This window comes from Triplophysa dalaica, chromosome 8 (assembly GCF_015846415.1).
Source record: "Triplophysa dalaica isolate WHDGS20190420 chromosome 8, ASM1584641v1, whole genome shotgun sequence".
Taxonomy (NCBI): domain Eukaryota; kingdom Metazoa; phylum Chordata; class Actinopteri; order Cypriniformes; family Nemacheilidae; genus Triplophysa; species Triplophysa dalaica.
Window position 1 is genome coordinate 6,602,851 of NC_079549.1, and position 13,847 is coordinate 6,616,697.

Sequence of the window (13,847 nt, forward strand, 5' to 3'; positions counted from 1 at the left end):
AAAGCCCTTTACCTTTACATCCATCACACCAGTGGACTTTAATGCAGGTTAGATGCCATATCATTGTCTGTGGTAAATTTAACATTCTTATCAATTTTACGCTCCATCCGCTTGAACAATTTATGGCTCAGTTCCTTGTGGGTGTAATTCTCATATGGTAAGTGGAGCAGGCGAACACAGCGAGGGCAGGAGATTACTGCCCTACAGCAAAGAAAACTGAGCCAGCTAGACAGGAGGAGCAGAGTGTGTGACTTTGGGAAGGATAGCTGATGTGCGGCCCCCAGCACATTACACCCTTTCTCTAAGGAGGACACTGGCCATCCCGGGGCATTATTCTCGTTAAGGTTATTAGGGAGATGTTTTCGTACAATCAGCAAGGTTGGCAACAGGGACTAGCACTAAATGTACTAATAATGGTAATAAGCCCACTGGTGATCCATCTTGCCCCAAGCACACATACCAGTTCTAACATGCAATAATGAGACAATGCTACTATTTTATTTGCTATAGCGGGTGTCTTTAACGTATATTAAAATCTCCATTTCATATTAGAGAGATTCTGTTACACTGCATTTGGAGTAGGCCCGCAGAGACTTCTCTGAAACATTTATCTGTCTCGCATTGTGCCTGAGGGTGGCAGACGTTTAATGTTAATGTGCTGAATATGTTTCCAGACATTATTATAAAGTAAGACGTCTCATCAGTGAAATAGACACTTTTTTATTATTTCTGTTATTGTGCAGCTTGATGCTTAAATATTCCCCACTAATTATATGGAAGCTAATTATAATGTGCTTTATCATTTCTTTAAAGGAATAGTGGAATAATGTGTATAAAAATTGAAACATTTTTCACAATTTGCTCATCCTTGTGTCATTCCAAACCTATGTGACTGTCTCTCTTTCATCTGATAAGAAATTCATTAAATGAGGAAACGTCAAACAATGACCATGAGCTGTCAAGCCTCTATAGAAGGAGCACCATAAATAAGAAAAAAAAATACTGAAACTGAAATGTTTACTAAAACTTGCATTTTCGCCTTGACACAAATGTCTTTCTGTTTTTACCAATTAAACCTTTTAATGCATAGCCTAGCCAAATATAAAAATTATTTGATCATTTATTTACTTATTGACATTTATGCATTTTGGCAAACACTTTTATCCCAAGCAACTTACATTGCATCTGATTCTAAGTAATTCCTATCCCTGGGATCAAACCCATGACCTTGGCGTTGAAAGCACCATGCGCACTGAGCTACAGGACACCTTATGATCATAAACTTATAACTCAAGCACAAAAGAGGATATTCTGACAAATGTCTCAGTTGTATCCTTTTCAAAACAATCCAGTATAAATTAGTTTTTAGTGTTATGTGTCCATGCAATGGAGGTCACTAAGGTCCAAAGTTGTTTTATACCAACGTTCTTCAAAATATTTTATTTTGTGTTCTGCAGAAGAATGACTTTTGGACATGAGGGTAAATAAATGATAACAGCTTTAAATTGATGATTGCTGTATGGCAATATCCACATATTAAAAGACAATATATACATTTTAAATTAGTAGTTTAGCCCCTGACTGTCAGTAATTTCCATGCCTTAACATGATGTACAGTAATTGTTGACTTTAAAAAAGAGTTATACATGTATTACATGTGCAAACAAGAGTGTGGTCTGAGTCTTATAACATTGATTTAGAAGTCACATCTTTGTGGTGATGAATGCGTTTTTCCCGAGTTCTCTGGACTAGTGCCTGGCAGGTAATATATCGAGTGACTGACTCCACTCCATCTGCCCCAGGGAAGAATACAGCATCAGACTCTTCCATGCCATACCGCACAAAGCCAACTGGGATTATGGGTAATGAGAGATTATCACCCCTGTTGAGTTTGTTTTACACACACACACACAGCTACAGCTACATATTCTGCCTGAGTGGATGTCACATACCACATCATTAATGACCACATAATTAATCAGTCCAAATATGTCTAACGCATGGATAGTGACCCTCAGTCTTCAAAATATTTAAGGGAGCTACTGCACACTTGGGGTCCCACTTGCAGGTCTTCTTCCGTACAGCCCCCGGGTTAAATGGAAACCAGAATTATTCAAGTGAGGCAAATGAATATTTGCATGGGGAAATAGAATCATTAAAGAAAGAAGGGCATTGGGAGGACAAGTCCTTCATGTTTATACACAGTCCTTCCTAAATCGAAAAGGTCTCTACAAACCGTGTCTCAGCACACCCCTCATGTTTAATAGCGCTCTTAATAAAAGGCATGTAATTATAGCAATTCAGGCAAAGATGCATAAGATTTAACTGCATTCTCTGTTAATTACTTAAATTGCTAGCGCAGCAGAAAAAGGTCTTGTGACTGAATCAGACTGTTTTATCACCAACAATAGCTTGCGTGATAAGCAGTTGTACTCGGAGCATCTTTTTCCGAAATAACAAATAAGTCTTCAATGTCCATTAAACCCATGTAGAAGCAGACAAAAGGACAAAGGAAAATCCAAAGTCCTTTTCAAAACAATTCAGAATAAATGACTTTTTAGTGTTATCTGATGTGAAATAACAGCACCAGTGACATTTCAAGAGCAAAGATAAATGTGACTATCTCAATCTAGGATGTCTTTGAAACTGTTGTCATGGCATTAATTGGTAGACCCCCCCCCCCCCACGTGATCAAATTTGCCAAGAGGGCAAATTTATTTTAAATGGAGCAATCCAATTATATTGTGCTTGTGAGCCTCGTGTGTACGTTGAAGACAGTCCTGATAGTCTGGAAAGTGTAAAAAAGGATGAAAAATAATGATGACCAATTAACATGAAAAGCCATTGTCTGAACATGCTCCACGGTGGCCGCACCAACTAGAATCTTGTCTTTTAAGAGTTGCACATGCAATTATCATTTAAATTTGTAATGCGGGGCGAGTGTGAAAATGTGATTTCCAAACCAGCTGGGTGGTTTCTTAAATAATTAAAAATCCGAAAAGTATCTTTGTGTCCAAGGACACGCTTGTTGATGTTTCCATTAAGACCTCACTGACATATTTTACCATTTGTCTTGGGGAATGGTTTTAAATTCAACCAAGAAATTATATTCTTTGATTTTGCCAGTGACACAAATTGAACCCCATTAAACCTTCAGCCTCATAGATGTCATATAGATAACTGGTAACACTGCCTCAGGACATGATTGCCTCGTTCTGTGTTCTCGAATTCTCATGAGCATTAGGAATCATGGCTCTATGGAGAATACAACTTTTCACATGGACCTCTAATTTCAGTCAATTTGAAGCTCATTATGTGACAAAAAGACATTCAAAGATTTCATAAATAAGGTAGAAAACCGAATTTAAATACACTTGAACAATGTGTGTATAACCGTTTCAAACTTATTTAAACACTAGTACCAATTCTTTAAAGAAATGGCCCAATAAAACAAATGCAACTAGAATTTGATATTTTTACCCAAGTATGTACAAATACAGAGTATATCTAGTATATGTTATGTATGTTTTATAACATTTGTCTATGTTTCATCATTGATAATATATGTTCTAAAACCTCTAATTAAAAAAATTAGATTTTAGTGCACTTTTCTATCGAAGACTCTTGGGTCTTGATTCCTGAGGGCTACGTTTCTGCACAGCCATCTGGAGAAGAGGCAAAAGAAAATTCATATATATAACTGTATATAGTTATACTGTATAACTGACCACATAACTACTACTTTGTTGAACAATAGAAGGTCTCCTTTAAGATCCTTTTAAAATATGAAAATGATTTAACCAAAGTTAATTAATTTGCAAAAAATATCCTAAGGAGACAGATTATGGATAATTACCTAGTAAACAAACACACTAATATACATATAAATTCAACAGACTGGATGTCATGAATTCGGATGAATGGGTGTACAGTTTATCTTCAGTTTTACTTTGTTCATGCAAGTTAATTGCCATCGTCAATAATCAGTACTACCCCAGCACTAACCAAGGAAGTGCATATAATTTGTTTTTAATTGGGGGTAATGATGTTGTTCCTCTTAACACAAGTCTCATGTGCAGAGATGCAAAGGTCCTGGCTGGAGTGATGGTATTAAGGTTGCATAATAGATCAACTTGCATGTTGTTTGCTACGCCTGCGACAGCTGCCACCAGTGTGAACTACTGTATACAGCCTGCTTGGTCCTGTAAATGATCAAATGTTTGGAACTGTAAACTATTGCAATGTAAAACATTTGTATTATGTTATTTCATGTGGTGAGGTCTGCAAAAATTGGTCAAACTAGCAATGCTTTCATTAAGAAACAGTGGTCCCAAAATATGTTTGCACACAGTCTTGCAATAAATACCATTCATTTTGAATGCTTAGTAAAGGGAGAGTTCACCCAAAAATGTATGTCTCATCATTTACGATTCCTCTGTATGGCTTTCTTCCTGAACCGAAGAATGGCTTTTTTGGTATAGTAAAAAGAAAAGATTGAATGAGAACATTTCCTTTTATTGCAGTTTAAGCTTCCTTTGTTCTCAAGTAAAATGACTTTTTGAGGTTTTTTGATTAAATGTGTGCCAGTGGAATCTGACAATATAGCAGCCACTTATGGTGTTCCATGCCACAAGGATACACTTTGAAATATCCTTTGTGAGCAGTGAGTAAGGAGAGACACAGGGGGAAAGAGAGATAGAGAGAAAAAACTGCTGGGTGTTTCCTGCTCACCCAATAAAAACATGATTAGAATCATCAGCGTCTCATTCGAGAAAAGTGGAGCACAGGGAGAAAAAAATCCTCTCATTCATTTAGACCTGCAGGACAACATATGTGTGTGTGTGTGTGTGTGTCATATTGTGACAGTGAGTCTCAGTAACTGTGCCCTAGATTTTCAATAAATTGTCACAATGCCTTTCAATTATTCACATTTCCTTCTGTATTGTGTCTCGCAATCAAATGGAATTAACCAAAAGTGATCACAAAAAAATCATTGATATTGTTTTTCAAACTGTTCTCTGTTGCATTTGACCAAATTAAATGCACAAAAGCTCTGTCACAGATTTGCTAGTAAGCTGTGCATAATACATATTAACACTCATAATAATATGTAAGTTCTAATAATAAATACCTCACAATAGGGTAAAGCCCATGAAATATACATTGATAAAATTATAGCCTATTTAAAAGATATCCTGAATTAGCTGCTTAAACAAGAACTCGGTGCTTAAAATACTACTAGGCCTATGTTTTATTACATGGTCATTATTACATGATTACATTTATACCAGGAACATCGGGGAGAGCAGTCTGATCTATGCCTTCAATTAGTCTACAGCAGATGGCAGCACATGCCTAATGCAAATCTATCTAAACCATAACAAATTTGAAAAACAAGGCACAAACAGTTGGAGTTAAGTCTCAGTTATTACAATTCGGTCAACTAGATAACTGATTTTGTCATCCTGAAAAATGACACTTTATTTGACATAAAAGCTATCTAAATCCAATAAGAAAAATCAAAGCAGGGAAACAAATCAATTCATGGATTTAGCGAACCAAGTTGGCTACTTAAGCTAAAATGTTTTAGTCTATTTAATATATTACAAGCAGTCTATACCATTAATAGGGTGCTGACTATTAAGTTAGAGGTTTAAAAATATTTGTTTCAATTTGTTCAGAGGAGACCTGATTCCACCAATCAAATCGTGGCGCTCCAAACTTTCCACCAATCAGAGAAGCTTCTGTAACTTTAGAGATCAGTTTCGGACCCGCTCGCTCCCGTCGGTCTGTTTTGATCCGCTGTCAGTCTGTAGGTGGTGAAGCCTAGATGGGGACGCTTTTGTTTTTATGCTAATATTTCCTTTACAAACTGCAGCGCTTTTGTCAAAGCCCAGGTTTATATAGGGGGAGAATGGTGACATTTGTCTGTGGTTGAGTCGTGTTTCTCAAGACCTCTCGAGATCGTGTAACCCTCTGCCATGAGTTGTTTGGAGGTTATGTATCAGAGTTATGGAGCTCATCATTACTTGCCTGCGACATCAGCGGCTGCGGCAGCAGCGGCGTACAAAGCGGCATATTACCATCATCATCAGCAGCAGCAGCAGGTACGTGACACACTAGAATCAGAACGTTTAACTTATTTTACTGAATTAGATAAAAAACAGTACTGAACATCGCCTGTGTCACTTTCTTGGTAAAACTGAATTAAATTATTTAGTGGTGATTACGTAAATATAACACTGGTTGCATAATTTCTTTAAAACAGTTGTAGACATTTAATATATTTGTTGATTAAAAGGAGCAATGATTGTTGTTTTATAATATACAATATTTAGTTTGCATTTTATATTACTACATAACTTTCTGTGAATTAAATTATGTTTAGCCTAATAAAAACATGTTTTTATGATGAGCCATTGAGCCATTGTCTTGTATATGAGAGCACCAGTACTGTTTATACATGGATACATATGCATGCATGGATTCTCATGAAGGTGGTTGTAAGAATGCACAAATGCAAATATGTAATCTGGAGTCATTACTTTAAAGAAACTAATATATATCAAGTTCAGATTTTTTTTTCAGATTTTGTTCAGAATTTAATCAAATTTAAGATTTCCATTAAGTTTTTTTAATTGGGTCACTACTGTAATTCCTACTGTGTTGTTTTATAGTTTGATAACTTTCTACAAAGTAATGCATTTTCTATAACAAGAACGAACAAACCTTTGACTAGTAGTGGATAACTCAATTCAACATGCACGATTGTAATAATATAAAAAAGATCTAAAATTGTACTATGAAATTTGATATGGACTTATTTCGAATTCCATGCTGTGAATTATAACTGGTTGTGTTTATACTGTCGTAGAGAATTATTTTTCCACGTAAATTAGCTCACAACAAAAGTGCAAAATGTGGGCACCAAGCCATCAATTCAAAGACAATCCTCGAAACTATTTAGGAAAAATTCCAGGTGGTCAATGCACGTGTTGTGGCTTTTAAGCCCTTAATAGTTCTTTTCGTAAATAACATTGAGCTGTTTGTGTCTTTCTTCAGAAGAAAGATCTCTACCTCAGGATGCAGGATTCCGAAGAGTTTTCCTCACACTGTGGCCAGAATAAACAGCATGCAACGCTGAAGCCCCGCTCTGAGCCTGAGCTTCAGAGAGAAGAGGAGCAGAATGCTGAAGAAGAGGAGCGGTGTAAGGAAACGCAGCCTGCCGAGACGGAATACTTGAGCTCTAGGTGTGTGGTGTTCACCTATTTCCGTGGAGACATTGGGGATGTAGTGGATGAACATTTCTCCCGAGCTTTGAGCCAGCCAAGCACCTTCACCAATAATGCTAAGACCAGTAGGCTTCATACTGGAGGACCATGGAAAGGTAGGAGAAGTCAAAGTTTTACGGGTCAAAAAACGTTGACAAAATTGGATAATACAATACTATATTGCGACTGCTCATTATATAACTACTGTATGAATGATGAATAGCAGTAGATACCAAAGGAACGACACCAACTAATTGTTTGGCTCTCCGTTTCAGATGGAGGCTCTCACTCTGAGAGTCAATGTGGCTCTATATCATCGTCCCTGTGGGGTAGCAGCTACCCATCTCACACAAGCCCGTGCGTCCCCTCCACTCACCCCGAGTTCCCCCACACAGCACCCTTCCACCCTGTAGACACTGGCATCTGGAGCAGCCACAACCTCACGCAGACTGGCCTGCCCCCTCATTCTGCTCTCACTGACTCTTGGCACTACGGCCTGGGCGGCCAAAGCGGAGCAGGATACGCCCATGTACATGAAATGTACCCGCACATGCATCCACGCCACCCGCATCCACATTCCCACGCCCACCACATGCTCCATCACACTCACAGCCCTGCTTTGGACCCTCGTTTCAGCCCCCTTCTGCTACCTGGTGTCAGAGCATCTTGTAGCCCTACTTCCTGCACAGATGGAATCAAGACAGAGTTGGAACCGAGCAGCATTACAACACCTACCTGGCCTGCTTCTTTCCATGGGTCAGTGGATATCTATGATACAGGTGGGATAAGATCATGCAGATTTAGCAAACTATGCATTAATTGTTTTGTATTGCATTTGTCGAAGTAATGTAACAATGTAAAGTGCTGTAAAGAATACAATTATTTATCTCAGTTTGAGTAATTTTATGACCATTAGGGTATCATGATGAATCTCACACACAATGCTGAAAATTCCCCCCCAAAATAATAATATATATTTTTGGATCACTTTCATTCTCTGGTTCATTTTAATTTAGTTACTTCCTTATTCTCACATGAAATTACTTAAATCGGTCATGCCATCCAAATATATTTACAACAGTATAGCAAAATTCCTACAAGTTGACACATTTACACCATGCCTTTATTTGAAGTTGTAAAATAAAGACAATGTTTTTTAACCTGATTTATGTATTCACCCACAGCACTTGAGCAGGATAAAGCAAAGGCCAGTGTTTGGTTCTAAGAAGGAGAAGATTCACTGGGACTTTATGCCGTGGACTGGACCGTTTCTGTTGGGGCCCACAGTACTGCATGTGGAGTCTTTCCCAACAAGATTTTCTCGGGAACTATTCAGGGAGACATTAGTCTTTATCAGTGAGACAAGCACAAAAACAGCTTTGGGGAAAACAAGTGTTTTTCTAAAGCATACCATCTTGTCTAAGTTTGTGCCTGTAATGCGTGCTCATGGATACAGATCAGATTCAGGAGGACTCTTCTGGCATCTGGGCTTTTAAAGAACTCTACAGTCTACAAAGTTGTATCTACTGTACAATGCCACATACCCGAATTATGTTTAAGAGGTATATCTCCTACTTTCTTTAAACAAGAGAGGTTTCTCATTGATTGTTGCTTTATATGTACTTACCACAGGTTCTGTTGAAAGAACTGGATGTCTTAGTACAGTAAAAAGTGTGAATGTTGGCAAAACGGTGGACTTTCAAATAAAGGTTTATTTACTTTAATATATTTGTCTGAAGTAGTCTTGTTATGTTACTGAGTTTTATTTTTATCTTGTAATATGTGTTTAGCAATTTTTTTTGTTGATGTCACATTGTCTTGCCTTACGTCATTACTTCTAATAATAAACTGCTAAGTTTTATTGGCAAACAGTAGGCTGTTTTGTTTTGATACATTCACTCAATCATAATGAGTACTCTCCCTAAAATTGCTTGATAACTGCTTATGTTATTGGCATGAAATGTACTTTTCCAAGCCACTAGGAAGTAAGGCATTTGAGAGGTCAGTGGCATCAAAGCACATTCATGAGCGGGGTTGTATAGCAGGCTAACTCTTATAGAGTCTTGACCAATTTTGGAAACAAAATACAGACAGCGCAAAATCTCAGTAGGGACAGTGTCATTCCATTCACTTTTAGCTTCATCCCTCACAAAGCCACAGAATCTGGGAGTGTTATAAACTGTATTATATTCCAAAATGTTTATGTGAATGCTTTTTTAAATGTCAAAGGTCGGCATGTGCTTCCAGTCTGAATCGGAGACAAATTTAACAATGGCAGTTAAAACAGACTCCTCTTATCCACTGCAGTTATGTTCTAATAGTGATTGTCTTAAACCAAAAGAATGTTGAGATATGATACTTTGCGTAACCTCAACCCAAATCCACCCAAAGAATGCAAGGAGCGTAGAATATGCACTCTGGTGTGAAATTAAACATTATTTTGGAGAGCTGCAGCTTTAAATATTTTTATACATGCGCTGTGCCAGATATTGCATTATATTCTTCGTAAAAGACAGCTGTTGGGCTGGTCGTCTTGTGGGTGGATAGGTTTAGTTAGTGTGAGTGTAGGGTTTGAGAGTGAAATCTCTGACCAGGTGGCTGCAATGACCCTAGGACCTCACCAACTGCTTCATATACTGACTCATAATTAGAAACAATTTCATTCTATATTTCTCAAAGACAAACATAACATTTGGAAATTTGTAATTATAAAAAACAAATGAATAAATAAAATAATGATTAAGGGAATTGAATTCTTTGCAACAAGAGCACAATCTGGGCTGGGTTTCCAGAAACCTTCTTAATGCTACGTCATTCTTAACTTATATCTTAAGAGAGGTAGCGATATATTTTTAAGAATGACGTAGTGATACGAAGGTTTTGGGAAACCCAGCCCTGGTGTCTTTATCCATGTTTTTTTTCCATGATGAGCATCAAAAATGCTGATCATTAAAATACAATTTCGGGACAGGAATAATGGCTGTTATCGTGTTCTAGTGGATGAACAAGTCCACTCATATTAGATGGATACATCATCTCTCTATACTAATTGCTCTACTTGATGATGTAAGTCTTAAGATGCAGAGAGCTGGCCCTGTGATCGCCAGCAGGAGGAGAGATTCTCAAGTGTGCCTAAAAGACAGAGCAGCAGATAAATGAGGGATACACAGACCCGCATGTGACATTCTTCCACTCTTCACAAGAGTAACATCATTAACAGAAAACACATGGGTTCTAATACTCTGTTTTTTCAGTGTGGGGGAATGGCAAAAAAATATCAACAAGCCAATGTGAATGTCCTGTCCTTTCGAATCAACATGTCTAAATTCGTTGTTATCAGGAAATTTACTATATATACGTTGATTTATTGTTAAATACTGTGTTGTCAAAGATGACACACACTTTTTAATACTTTTTATTGGTTAGAAATGTGCACAAAGCTGACAAACATAAAGGGTGACGAATAATTTACATTTTTGGCAAAAAAATGACAAAATATGAAGAATGAAGGTTTCAGAAGGACAGGGTCAATTTCCAAGCTGTTCCATTATATGGAAAAATTATGCTGTCAAACTAGATTTTCAGTGAAAATTTCACTCGGTTTCTATCATAGGACATTACAAAACTGTTTATGATACTTAGTTCTTTTTGTCTCTTTAGAGTCTTTCCTGGTCTTTTTTGTTGTATATACTATACCTGGTGGCCTGGTCAACTATTAATATCAATCAACGTGTTTGACTTAAATGCTTTACGTGTTTAACATAAAGTAAATTATGTAATGTATTTAATGTCTTTAATTAAATAGCAATATTGAAGCTACAGTAACATACACTGAGATTTCTTAAAAACACGACTGTATACAGTACTTATCAACACAAAACTTGTTTGATTGATTTTTTTAAGAGAATCACAAATCATTCCAGCCAAAACTTTACTACCGGATGTTTGCGACAGTAGAACAGATTTGTTTCAAATACGCAGACATCAGTACTGAATACAAACACAAAACAAAGTCTGCAAGGAGACATCTACTGTACATTATTCATGAACACAGCACATACAGTTGTGATGATGCAGTGCTAATGTAATGTTCCACTATTTTCATTTCATAAATACATGTATTTTATTTTGCTTAAAGAGGGGAAGATACTGTATAGTTCCTTCTCTGGCTCATGATATCTCAGCAGTGTACAAGGAAACTGCTCCACAGGCTCTGCTCCTCCTTCAGGAAACCATCCATTGGAGACATGGAGCCCCTGCCTGGATCATGGGAATCTGAGCACTGAGGCTACAGCCATTTACATTAGCATGTAATGCACTTCTATGCTAATTTCTGTCGGCTTCCAGTGGCACCCCTTGGAGACATTACAGGATATTTCAAACCAGGCAACTGATACAGGACAGCAAAGGGCCTGTGCTGAATTTTTTGTTCCAACATGTGTGCATATTTCATATGCATCTTGTTGATAGTCATCTGGAAAACAGTGGCATGCAGGATATTATAGCTGCTCTTGAAAATGGGAAATAATATCAACATTATGAACATAACATATATATTAATAGAAATGGAATGTGAAACAGGATGCACACAATAAGAAATGTATATTCTTACAAATCTGTCTATATAAATTCTATGCTATGGTAACTCTAAATTAGCCTAATTATGAACTAACAACATTCTTAAACAGCAAACCATTCAAAGACCTTTTTGTCCCATCGCACTTGACAGTTCAATGTCCAAGTACTGGGGTAAGCCAATGAATAAATTCTTTCATCACAGTTTAGAATCAGCCAATCAGTCCAAATAGTTCCTTTAAAGTCAGTGAAATGATATGAATGGGTTTACTGTGTGACAAACAAAAGCACTGTGCGCAAGACTGGAGGGCCACGCCAATTCACCCTAGAAATCAGAGTATAAAACATCTGAGTCATATTTCATTATAATTCATATGGAGCAATGATTGACCAAACCCTATGACAGTTGAAACTATTAACATAGGCCTATATTTCCTAAAGCTGCATTATTTGATGTGTTATCTAGACCTTTCCAAAACCAGAGCATGCGCATTTCAAAAACTGTTAAAGAAAAACATTTCATAATTACCACATATAATAATGCTGCTGTGTTTTCAAAAATAGAGTTGATACAATATAAAGCTGTGATGAATATCTTAATATATAAAGATAATCATAATATATAAAGATAATATACAAAAATAATCAAAACTACAGAGCTTGTTTGGCTTTATCGAGCTCATGGAAGGTTGAGAAGAGAAAATGTATCTAAAATGAAAAGTATATTTATTTTAAGACAAGATAGTGATTTATTTTTACGTTAATGAGCTTTCAGCTGAGGGTGATAATGTTATATTGTATTGATAAAGTGAAATACACACTGTGACTGTTGTCTGTCTATTAGAAACAAGCTCATAATTTCTCTGATTAGGCCAACTAAATTATTTTAAAGAAATACACGGATGAAATGTTGGTGGTGTGCTTAGACAACTACATAAAACCATGGTGTCAGATTGCCAAGTGAGTTAAAGAGGGTCAGTCAGCAGAGGGGCTTGACTTCTCACCCCAGAAGAGAGTTGGAGTGCTGATCTGTCAAAACAGAGCTCTCTTGCCCGTCTCTCACCCACATTCCGAAGTAATTGAGCTGATGATTAGTCTAAGAATCACCAACACAATGCCAGCTGCAAGGATGTGAAACGGCCTAAATACTGGCATCCACATTTGATTCCGCTTGCACAGAGCTGCACTGTTCGTTTAATGGAGTAGAGGAGCACATGGCTATCATAAAAACGCTTTAACCAAACCTGATCTGGGCTGGGTTTCCTGAAACCTTCATATCATTACGTCGTTCTTAAGAATATATCGCTACCAGTCTTGAGGTATAACTTAAGAATGACACAGCGTTAAGAAGGTTTCTGGAAACCCTGCAGCCCAGATCTCTCATATCCACATGCCAATATCCCTTTCTATTTGGGGGGATATAGTTTGGCTAATTTACTTTCTTCATGCAAGCCGGAGATAAAACGCTTCCCTATGGCTCTGTTTGGATATTGAGGGCAGGGTCCATTTTCTCTAGCCAATACATGTCAACACCCTCCTAAGTCGAATTAAATTGAGCGTGGTGGTTGAATTACACTGTATATGTCTTTTGATTGGAGATCTTGTTTGTTTTTAGTGCCACCTGACCATAGTTGAAACAGACTGTTCAGTTTCATCGAACAAATTATGTAAGGATCTGCTTCAAGTTCATCTTCAAAACTAATTTTTACAATGTTTTAAATTACCTTGTAATTGTAAATTAATGAACGTTTTTGTATTTGTAGTTTACAAATAATTTCATATGGATTTCTTCTTTAATTTAAAACACAATTTGAAATGGATTTTGTAATGAATGGTCAATGGTTTTTCTGTACTTTTAAGAATATCTGTGTAAATTCCGACATTCAAAATATGGTGGGATTCACTTATATTCAACGGTACAATAAGGACTGTTTACTTATGTGGTGTGTGCTTGCAGAAAAATGCATTTTTGCACAGCCTGTTAAATTAGTGGTGTGAACA

The 13,847-nt window shown here is 37.0% G+C and overlaps 1 protein-coding gene across 1 annotated transcript; it reads left to right on the plus strand.

The window, feature by feature from the left end:
• The first annotated feature begins 5,729 nt into the window (after positions 1 to 5,729).
• vgll3 (vestigial-like family member 3) lies at positions 5,730 to 9,077 on the plus strand. The gene is made up of 4 exons (XM_056755380.1): positions 5,730 to 6,107; positions 7,063 to 7,387; positions 7,547 to 8,050; positions 8,456 to 9,077. Exons 1-4 carry the CDS (start codon positions 5,982 to 5,984, stop codon positions 8,494 to 8,496), a joined length of 996 nt encoding a protein of 331 aa, XP_056611358.1. The 5' UTR covers positions 5,730 to 5,981; the 3' UTR covers positions 8,497 to 9,077.
• The last annotated feature ends 4,770 nt before the right edge of the window (positions 9,078 to 13,847 follow it).